Source organism: Clupea harengus, chromosome 24 (genome assembly GCF_900700415.2).
Source record: "Clupea harengus chromosome 24, Ch_v2.0.2, whole genome shotgun sequence".
NCBI lineage: Eukaryota > Metazoa > Chordata > Actinopteri > Clupeiformes > Clupeidae > Clupea > Clupea harengus.
Window position 1 is genome coordinate 13,420,225 of NC_045175.1, and position 11,001 is coordinate 13,431,225.

At 43.8% G+C, this 11,001-nt stretch overlaps 3 protein-coding genes and 1 long non-coding RNA gene across 4 annotated transcripts; 2 read left to right on the plus strand and 2 right to left on the minus strand.

Annotated features, from left to right (window-relative positions):
- Positions 1–267: 267 nt before the first annotated feature.
- LOC116219259 (histone H1-like) lies at positions 268–1,001 on the plus strand. The gene has a single exon (XM_031562447.2). The coding sequence runs from the start codon at positions 327–329 to the stop codon at positions 939–941; it is 615 nt and encodes a 204-aa protein (XP_031418307.1). The 5' UTR covers positions 268–326; the 3' UTR covers positions 942–1,001.
- Positions 1,002–1,841: 840 nt separating this feature from the next.
- Positions 1,842–2,604, plus strand: LOC105910313 (histone H2A). Its single transcript, XM_012839022.3, has one exon. It carries the CDS (start codon positions 1,965–1,967, stop codon positions 2,340–2,342), a length of 378 nt encoding a protein of 125 aa, XP_012694476.2. The 5' UTR covers positions 1,842–1,964; the 3' UTR covers positions 2,343–2,604.
- A 3,618-nt stretch (positions 2,605–6,222) lies between these two features.
- On the minus strand, positions 6,223–7,295 carry LOC116219301. Its single transcript, XR_004163144.2, has 3 exons — positions 7,168–7,295; positions 6,715–7,043; positions 6,223–6,398 (listed from the first exon to the last, which is right to left on the minus strand). It is a non-coding gene; the product is annotated as an uncharacterized LOC116219301 (long non-coding RNA).
- A 620-nt stretch (positions 7,296–7,915) lies between these two features.
- LOC116219075 (B-cell receptor CD22-like) lies at positions 7,916–8,230 on the minus strand (the record flags this gene model as incomplete). The annotated part of the gene is made up of 1 exon (XM_031562000.2): positions 7,916–8,230. A coding segment is annotated over one exon (291 nt), but the record flags the coding sequence as incomplete, so codon positions are not given.
- Between the last annotated feature and the right edge of the window lie 2,771 nt (positions 8,231–11,001).

Sequence of the window (11,001 nt, forward strand, 5' to 3'; positions counted from 1 at the left end):
AATCGCTCGATGACTATAGGTTTGTCTAACTGTTGCACCATGAATACTCGGAAATTACAATCCCTGATTACTTTACAGGAAAGTACAGACTTAATTATTTTAATCTGGCTCCTTATTTTGTTGTAATTGCGCTTTCATCACAGTTGTTTTTCTCTCTATGCGAGAGGAGAAAGCACAAGTATACGTTTTGCAGAGGCGAAGCTTGCGCAGCTCTCGGAGTTGAGTCTGAACGGTTCTCATGTCGACTTTAATACCAGCCCGCTGCATTCTCAGCTTGTACTGTTCTCTAGCTCTCTTGCTCTCTGACCAGTAGACAGCAAATCACAATGGCAGAAGTCGCACCAGCTCCTCCTCCCGCCAAAGCCACGAAGAAGAAGGCTGTTAGGCCAAAGCAAACAGGACCAAGTGTCGGCGAGCTAATCGTGAAAGCTATTTCTGCTTCCAAGGAGAAGAAAGGAGTTTCTCTTGCAGCTCTGAAGAAAGCTCTGGCTGCTGGCGGATACGACGTAGAAAAGAAAAATGCTCGGGTCAAGGTGGCCATCAAGAGTCTAGTTGCTAAGGGCACACTGGTTCAAACTAAAGGCACTGGTGCGACTGGCTCCTTCAAGCTGAACAAGACACAAGCAGAGGCACAGAAGAAGGCTGAGAAGAAAGCCGCCCCTAAAGCGAAGAAACCGGCAGCAAAGAAGCCTGCTGCAGTAAAGAAACCAGCGGTGGCTAAGAAGTCTCCTAAGAAAGCCAAGAAGCCAGCCACTCTTAAGAAGGCCACAAAAAGTCCCAAGAAGGCTATCAAGCCCGCAGCTCCCAAGAAGGCAGCCAAGAGCCCGAAGAAGGCCAAGGCTGCAAAGGCTGTAAAGCCTAAAGCAGCAGCAGCGAAGCCCAAAGCAGTAGCGAAGCCTGAGACGGCTAAACCCAAGAGGGCTGCCCCTAAGCAGAGGTAAACTGCGATTAAGCTTCAAGCCTTCATGATTTGTAAACAAAGGCTCTTTTAAGAGCCACCCAGTCATTTCACCAAAAGCTTAGTCCAAATAATAACTGCAAACGTAGCTAATTAGGTACTTCAAACACGTGTATACTTTATACATTTGTGGTTGATGATCAATTGTTTTTGTGTAGCAACCACACCCCTCGTTGATCGAAAAATCAAGTCAGAATACTAATGGCAAGGAAAGTCTTCGGCTATGTGATCGTGGATGTCCTTTGAGTCGGTAATAGTGCTGTGGACGAACTGGCGCAACAGCGTCCTTTAGATCCACGGATAGACATTACAGGTTTGACTAAATCATGTATCGAAGCTTACAATGGTCTCCATGTATATGTGCATGCCTATGTCTGTGCCGGTGTAGGCTGATACCACCACGAATATTGAACTGAAGATTTGCCTGGCAAGAAAGTGAGTTCAAGGGATTAAGCAACAATCTCATCTAAAACCAATACAGCGCTTCCCAGTACTCTCCCGCATGATTCTTATTGTTGGTATGCAGAGGTTAATTTTTATTTAAATTCAATTGCAGGTCTTTAAACAATGAATGACAGTCCATAGTGCAGCTAAACAATGAGACATGTCTTCATTGTTCCACCATAAGGGGACGTCTAGAAATAACAAAAACATTTAATATCTCAATCAAAGTGAAATAAAAAAGACGAGATACCAATCTGAGTCAAATGTATAACAGACGGTAGAAAAAAAAGAAATGATCCATGCCTGCTATTACCAACATTTTCCGTTTCATTAGATTTTGAAAATCGTGACGGACGCGGGAAAGTGATGAATAAAACAGCAGATACGTCGTGCGTGGTGACGTGAAATCCTGTGAGCTTTGATTGGCTTTTTCTATCTTCACATCAGCCAAAGGGAATCGAGATGGCGTGCTGTATAACAACACTCCCCTTCTGTTAGCGGGTTTAGACGCTTTCTTCGGACTTGAGTTAAAGTAGTGACATAAAAACGTGAAACACTGAAAATGAGTGGTAGAGGCAAAACCGGTGGAAAGGCCAGAGCCAAGGCTAAAACTCGTTCGTCCAGGGCTGGTCTCCAGTTCCCTGTCGGCCGTGTGCACAGGCTGCTGCGCAAGGGCAACTATGCCGAGCGTGTTGGTGCTGGGGCTCCAGTTTATCTGGCTGCTGTGCTCGAGTACTTGACTGCTGAGATCCTCGAGTTGGCTGGTAACGCTGCCCGTGACAATAAGAAGACTCGCATCATTCCCCGTCATCTGCAGCTGGCTGTGCGTAACGACGAGGAGTTGAACAAACTGCTCGGCGCAGTGACAATCGCACAGGGTGGTGTGCTGCCTAACATCCAGGCCGTGCTGTTGCCCAAGAAGACCGAGAAGTCAAAATAAATCTGACTTTCCAAATGTATTCACGCTAGGCTCGTTTAAGAGCCGCCTTAAAAGCCTGTTAAAAGCTTATATGCAGCCTTCGAGATCATTCCAAAGTCAAAACATGTGTGCCTTGTCCCATCCAAAACTAGCTGTACGAATAAATGAATATCGATTTAATCCTCTGTACTGTGTTCGATTAAAACGTGACTCATTATTGTTCAAATGTTTCAGGCAAATTGATATTGAATCAATTAAACTGAAATACAGGCTTTCCCTAACTTCACATTGTTTAATTGATACATACGTCTCTAAGCGTGATTCATTTAGGCGATCATTTTAAACGCCTCTTGTTGAATTTGTATGGTTTAGTGTGTACGGGCATATTACTGTATCATAAGTAGTATTACTAATTTCTAAGTGTAGCTCTACGTTTGTCCCGCATGCGAGGTTTTGGGCAACCCGTGTACAATTATCTCTGTCATTGTTTCTAATTCTCATTTTGACTCCAATCACAAGACTTCACTGTAGTCGTATTTATTTTTGTATTGAGAAAGCCAAAGTCAGCCCTATGGGACTGCACACCACCATACCTGCCTTATAACACGAAGTGAAGACTACATGTGATTATGTGTATATTGTATATAGGCTACATTTCAATTTCAAAAGCAGATTTGTATTCAACGCAATGGACACAGGTTTGCGCGCCAGTTCGAATTTCAGGCACTATCCGGAAGTAGAGCTTTCGTTCAATCAGTGGGGGTTAAAATGTCGACGTATTGGTGGGAAGGCTGCTGTTGGAGGCTTTAAAAAGTCCATGTCCCCGCGAAAGTATTCATTCAACTCCATACCCAGCAATGGCGAGAACTAAGCAAACCGCCCGTAAATACACCGGTGGCAAAGCCCCAAGGAAGCAGCTCGCTACTAAGGCTGCACGCAAGAGTGCGCCAGCCACCGGTGGTGTGAAGAAGCCTCACCGTTACAGGCTAAGCAATGGCGAGAACTAAAAGACGACCTCGCTTGTGTAAATGTGTATCTTCTGAGAGCAAATGCTGAGAAGACGAAGGCCTCTTTATAACCTGTCTCTCTTGCAAGTAGGCTTTTCTCTCTCTCTCTCTCCCTCTCTCTCTCTTGCAAGTAGGCCTCCCCCTCTATCTCTTTCTTTCTCTCTCTATCTCTCTCTCTGTCTTGCAAGTAGGCCTCTAGGTCTCTCTCTCCTCCCCCCTCTCTCTCTCCCCCTATCTCTCTCTGTCTGTCTTAAAAGTAGGCCTCTCTATTTCTCTATTTCTCTCTCTCTCTCTCTCTTGCAAGTAGGCCTCTATCTCTCTCTCGCTTCCTCTCTATCTTGCAAGTAGGCTTCTCTCTCTCTCTCTCTCTCTATCCCTCTCTATCTTGCAAGTGGGCCTTTCTCTCACTTCATCTCTCTCTCTATCCCTCTCTATCTTGCAAGTAGGCTTCTCTCTCTCTCTATCCCTCTCTCTCTTGCAAGTAGGCCTCTCTCTCTCTCTTGCAAGTGTCTGCTGTCCTAAGGTGTTGGATAGAGAGACACCTTAGCCCTCTCTCTCTCCTCCCTGTCTCTCTCTGTCTCTCTCTCTCTCTCTGTAGGCCTCTCTATTTCTCTCTCTCTCTCTCGCTTTCTCTCTTGCAAGTAGGCCTCTATATCTCTCTCTCGCTTCCTCTCTCTCTTGCAAGTAGGCTTCTCTCTCTCTCTATCCCTCTCTCTCTTGCAAGTAGGCCTCTCTCTCACTTCATCTCTCTCTCTATCCCTCTCTCTCTTGCAAGTAGGCCTCTCTCTCTCTCTTGCAAGTGTCTGCTGTCCTAAGGTGTTGGACGGAGAGACACCTTTGCCCTCTATAGACAGATATTTCACAGTGGCCTTTTAATTTTTCATAGGCAGCAAGAATACCCACTCAAGCTGTAACACCAAAGACACAGCTGTCTATCAAATGCTTTATTCACCATATTTACATGTATTAAAAAAAAGACAATTTTGCCCAACAGAGGATATAACACATAACAGATCACCACACTGTTAGTGAGAATACAGAAGAGGAGACACTGGAGTAATGAAACATTATAAAACATTATAAAGCATTATAACAGTCTGAGTGTCCAGTGAAGCAGGACTGCAGTAACACTCTGATGAGGAAACACTGAAGTAATGAAACATTATAAAACACTGTAAATCATTATAACAGTCTGAGTGTCCAGTTAACCAGGAGTGCAGTAACACTGTGATGCATTAACACTGGAATAATGAAACATTATATAGCATTATAACAGTCTGAGTGTCCAGTGAATCAGGACTGCAGTAACACTGTGAGGCAGTAACACTGAAGTAATGAAACATTATAAAACACTATAAATCATTATAACAGTCTGCGTGTCCAGTGAATCAGGACTGCAGTAACACTGTGATGAAGAAACACTGGAGTAATGAAACATTATAAAACACTGTAAATCATTATAACAGTCTGAGTGTCCAGTGAATCAGGACTGCAGTAACACAGTGATGCAGAAACACTGTGATGTGTGTGTGTGTGTGTGTGTGTGTGTGTGTGTGTGTTTGTGTGTGTTTGTGCGCGCATGTGTGTGTGTGTTTGTGTGTGTGTGTGTTTGTGTGTGTGTGAGTGTGAGTGTGTGTGTGCATGTGTGAGTGTGTGTTTGTGTGTGTTTGTGCGTGTGTGTGTGTGTAACACTGTGATGCAGAAACACTGGAGTAATGAAACATTATAAAGCATTATAACAGTCTGAGTGTCCAGTTAACCAGGACTGCAGTAACACTGTGATGCTGTGGAAAACACTCACATCACACAGAATGGTTATTCACATCATCTATGGGTGACACAACACTAATGAAATGATCCATTGTATTATTTGTGTGTGTGTGTGTGTGTGTGTGAAAATAGGGAAAGGATTTACAGCAACATAAACAGATCGAAGTGATTACAGTCCACACCTAATCGACGCCAAATGAATGAAACAGCATCTCCCTATCAGCTAACCCTATCCAATCAGAGGAGACCCTCATATCCACACTCCCCAACAGATGCCATCAGACGGTTGGAGCTCCACACAGCACACCGTCATCCAATACATTTAGTCATTTAGCAGACGCTTTTATCCAAAGCGACTTACATATGTGCGACTTACAATGTATACACATTTTACATTTACACTGATGGCACACTGCACATCAGGAGCAATTAGGGGTTCAGTGTCTTGCTCGAGGACACTTCGACAGGGAATCGAACTAGCAACCTTCTGATTACTAAACGACTTCTTTACCTCCTGTACCACTGTCGCCTCACAATAGGCTGGAGCATGCCATATGTTTCATCCAATAGGGTGAAGCATGCCATATGTGTCATCCAATAGGGTGAAGCATACCGTGTTGTGTCGTCCAATAGGGTGAAGCATACCGTGTTGTGTCGTCCAATAGGGTGGAGCAGGTGATGTGTCGTCCAATAGGGTGAAGCATGCCATATGTGTCATCCAATAGGGTGGAGCAGGTGATGTGTGTCATCCAATAGGGTGGAGCATGCCATATGTGTCATCCAATAGGGTGAAGCATGCCATATGTGTCATCCAATAGGGTGGAGCAGGTGATGTGTGTCATCCAATAGGGTGGAGCATGCCATATGTGTCATCCAATAGGGTGCAGCAGGTGATGTGTGTCATCCAATAGGGTGCAGCAGGTGATGTGTCGTCCAATAGGGTGAAGCATGCCGTGTTTCATCCAATAGGGTGGAGCATGCCGTGTTTCATCCAATAGGGTGGAGCAGGTGATGTGTCGTCCAATAGGGTGAAGCATGCCGTGTTTCATCCAATAGGGTGCAGTATGCCATATGTGTCATCCAATAGGGTGGAGCAGGTGATGTTTCGTCCAATAGGGTGAAGCATGCCATATGTGTCATCCAATAGGGTGGAGCAGGTGGTGTGTCGTCCAATAGGGTGGAGCAGGTGATGTGTCGTCCAATAGGGTGAAGCATGCCGTGGTCTGTCTGAGCTCATGGTGTATAAGTGAATGGCTTGGGTTTGCGGACCTTGCTGTAGATCACAGTGTCTTGGGCATCTCTGTAGAGAATGACAGACAACACCACTCCACTACTGAGCACAACACTTGTCACATGACATGGGTGGGAATAGTGCAGAATGACAGACAACACCACTCCACACTGAGCACAACACTGTCACATGACATGGGTGGGAATAGTGGAGGATGACAGACAACACCACTCCACACTGAGCACAACACTGTCACATGACATGGGTGGGAATAGTGCAGAATGACAGACAACACCACTCCACATTGAGCACAACTGCAGTGACATATGAATAAAGGATAAAGGATGAATGGTGTATTGTATTTGTAATGACCAATTATACTCACTTGGTGGCAGTGTCGGGTCTTGAGAAATTGACTGCTGCGTACTCCACCTCCTTCATCTCCTCCACCTCCTCCATCATCTCCTGCTGCTGTGTGCGGAGTTTCGGCTTCTGGACGGTGGAGTAGAGGGGCCCCTCCTGTCCTCTGGAGCTCTTGAACCGAACGCTGGCGTAATGGAGGTCATCTGGGCCGCCTGAGTCCACTCTCGGAGCAGGGTCAGAGGTCACCGGGTTGACGTTGACACAATCATTATTGGCCGCATCCTGTGGGGTTGGGGAGGTCACCGGATTGAGGAAGGCAGTGACATCGTCATACACATGATCAGGGGCATCCTGCGGGACACCAGGAAGTGAAACATGTTTCACGTGTTTTTAATCGAAATGCCGAATTTATAGAAAAAATTATGAGGAAACTCGTGGGTAGTGATCACTCAATACAACCTCAACACTCACTCACCTGTGGATGAACATGTGTTGAGCATTTCTCGATCCTTCAATGATAAAATAGACGCTATGTGAAATAGTGCATATACTGTATAACACTAATGATAGGAACAAAGAGTAAAGTCTGTACACTAGTGCTGTGGACACATGCAATTCATTATTTGACTAGACATTTGAAATCTGTACATCTACAAGATGCTTTGCTAGTAAAACTAGATGCTACGCTAGTAAAACATAAACTTCCTCTCTCTCACCCTCTGTATATGATACATATGACCAGCATAAGCGCTATGAACGGCACTGTTCCCACGGCAACAATATAGAACACTCTAGGCCAGAGAAAGACTGCAAAGAAGAGGAAATGCACAACATGAGTCTTCATATTACAGTCATTGGGGTTTCAGAGTGACATACTTACACACTATGAAGACTACAAATACCAGGGTGCAAAGAAAAGGTCAGTGTGACATTGTTCTTTTTGTATTTCTTGGTGGTATTGGAAATGGTATCTAAAATGTCCTGAGATTCCTGTTACAAGCTTTGGTCTGGACTCCACCTAAGAAATTAGGATGGCTGCATGATGATTCCCCAGGCAATCTACTCTATAATTTACATGTATTTAGTTAGAAGAAACTTAAAACCAAAGCGATGTACTGTACAAACACATACAGTATATATATATATATATATGTATACTGTATATAGGTGTATAGGTATACTGTATATAACCAGTGACCTTGGTTTGACCTTGCTCTGTCAGTTGCCCTAGTACTTCAGTGACAGGATCATGACATGAGACGGTACTCACGGCGAACCTCCAGGTGAACCTCAGCGGATCTGGTGTTCCCGTGTGCGTTCCGTGCCTCACAGTAGTACCAGCCTGAATGATCCGAGCTGACGTTGGCGATCCGCTGGTTCTGTCCCGATCCTACTGGAGAGGACTCGTTCACCTTAAACCAGGTGTAGATCTCCACCGGCGGGTTGGCATCACTGCTGCAGGTCAGAGTCACTGAACCGCCCTCAAACACCTCATCAGATGGACTTACGGTTACTAAGGTGTTCCTTGGGGCATCTGTTTATAAAGTGAGATGTTCGTATGCATGATTCATTTTTAATATCAGGGTAGGGATATTATTTACATGCATATATACTAGGGGTGTAAAAAATAAACGATACGTATCGATATCCGTTTTTTGCTTGTAAGATACGACTACATCGATGCGTGAAGTCCCGTATCGGTATTAAAATGACATGAAACGGTCGTTGCCCCGATTTCAAAGTTATGAACCAGTTCACAAGCGTTTGTCCCTCCGTTAAGTTTGCTACGCAAAACACTCACTCGCTGACCTGGTCAGAACAATGACCGCATAGCATGAGCCAACCAGGCTGTAATCTCACAAATAACGCCCTGAGGTACATGGAGGTAATATATAGACCTGGAGAGAATGACACATTACAACTCCCATTCATTTCGATGGCCAATGCTATGCTAGCTACTTCAGCCAAGGAAGAGAAATCGTTGTTCATTGCGTTCACATCAATTCTACAGACATCCTCGGATTTAAATAATTATAATAATAATAAATAGGAGAATATTTGTATCATTAACAATTATGTTTAACATTTATAGTCATGATTCCGAGACCGAGGCATAACATAAATAAAAGCACTACACGAACACTGCAAATGGCAGTGAATAAATAAATAAGCACTAAACTCAATCACGTGGATATAGCCATAGTGGAATAGAATGGACACATCTACATTCTGCAACAGTACCTCTACCTTTGCACCGGTGAAATTAGGTCTGCGTTTACCAGTGCTCGCTTTCGATGATTTTGATCAGTCTAAAGTTGCTTTCGCGTTGCCTGTGGAGTGTGCACACATTGCAATTGCATGCCCTTAAGGAGCTGGCGGGGCGTTTCTGTATGCAAGTTCAGGTGCACGACGAAGTGCGTTCAATTTAGGATTCAGTGCACAGCTAAGAACACTTTGGCGGTTTAAGAACACATTTCCAGGTGTTCATGAATTCGGGGGAAATCTTTTCTTAGGTTGGTCTTTCAAAGTTTGTAAGAAGATATTTAAGAAGACACGTAAGAAAATGTTCGAGAATGAGGTCCATTGTTTCCTCAAAACGCAGTGTTTTCAATTATTGAACTGCATCGCATCGAATCGCACTGAATGGTTTTTATCAACATGCATCTTTTCTTGTGTCGTATCGTGCCCATGTATCGAGATACGAATCGGATGTTTTTTTTCATGAGATTCACACCCCTAATACATACTATGTTCTACATCAACAAATGTAACATCCAGATGCCAAAACAACATTCGGTTAAAACTGGCATTGTGTTAAAGTACGTACAAGAGACAGTGGGTAAAAGTATGGGCCTTCAAAATCTTTCTTTTTTTTCCTGGACAAGGATGTGACTGTACTTTAGGCAAACTTAAACTCTTAAAATGAATCAAAAGACTTTTTTTTGCTAGTCCATGATCTATGGAGAAGGATCACACATACCACACTACCAGTATCAGTGAATGTTGCATGTTGTTATATTTACCTGTCACTCAGCCAGGTGAAGCAAAGTAATTTTATCAATTGGATCATTACACTCAGTACTCACAATGAACATCCAGGTCAATCACTGTAGAGTCGTTCACACCGTGGCTGTTCTTCGCCTGACAGTAGTAAGATCCCGTCTGCTTGTAGCTGATGCTTCTGATGCTGTGAAAAGGTCTTGTTGCTATGGTTGATGTCGCACTTCCTTGTCTCTTAAACCAGGTGTAGTTCTGCACGGGTGGGTTGGCATCACTGCTGCAGGTCAGATTCACTGAACTTCCCTCCATTAAAAGACCAGATGGACTGACTAATACTGACGTGTTCTTGGGTGCATCTATAACAATTAAGAATGACATAAATGCAGCACTCATTATCCATTTCTAAACAATATTTATTTATTTATTCATGTATTTTTACAGGATCAAAGAGCGCTAAATGAAAAAAATAAGTCCTTCAGTGATAGTAAGCCAGCGTTGGAACATGCAGTCAATTAGATACTTACACTGAACATCTAGGTGAACACCAGTAGAATTACAGGCACCGTATTTGTTCTTGGCCTCACAGTAGTAATAACCAGTGTGTTGAGAGCTGACTTTCCTGATGTTGTAATACTTTCCTCCTTTTAGTTTTGACACTATTGATCCATTGGTGTTAAACCAGGTGTATCTCTGCACTGGTGGGTTGGCATCACTGCTGCAGGTCAGATTCACTGAAGCGCCCTCCACTGGATGACCAGAGGGACTGACTGATGCTGCAGTGTTCTTGGGAGCATCTAAAACAAATAAGAATAACAGAAATGTAGCATTCACAGTCCATTTCTAAACAATATTTTTTTTTTTTTTCACTGGATCGAAGAGCTCTAAATGAAAATAATTCCTTCAGTGATAATGAATAACTGCAAGCCAGTGTTAGAACAGGCAGTCAATGAGATACTTACACTGAACATCCAGGTAAACGCCAGAAGAACTACAGGCACCATATTTGTTCTTGGCCTCACAGAAGTAATAACCAGTGTGTTCAGAGCTGACTTGGGGAATGGTGTAAACCTGCTCTGAGTTTAATACTGAGGCCGCTGCTCCAAACGTCTTATACCAGGTGTAGATCTCCACGGGTGGGTTGGCATCACTGCTGCAGGTCAGAGTCACTGAACTGCCCTCCACTGGATCACAAGTGGGACTGGCTAATGATGCAGTGTTCTTGGGAGCATCTGGAACAAATAAGAATAACAGAAATGCAGCAATCACAGTCCATTTCTAAACAATATGTATTCATTCTTTTACAGGATCA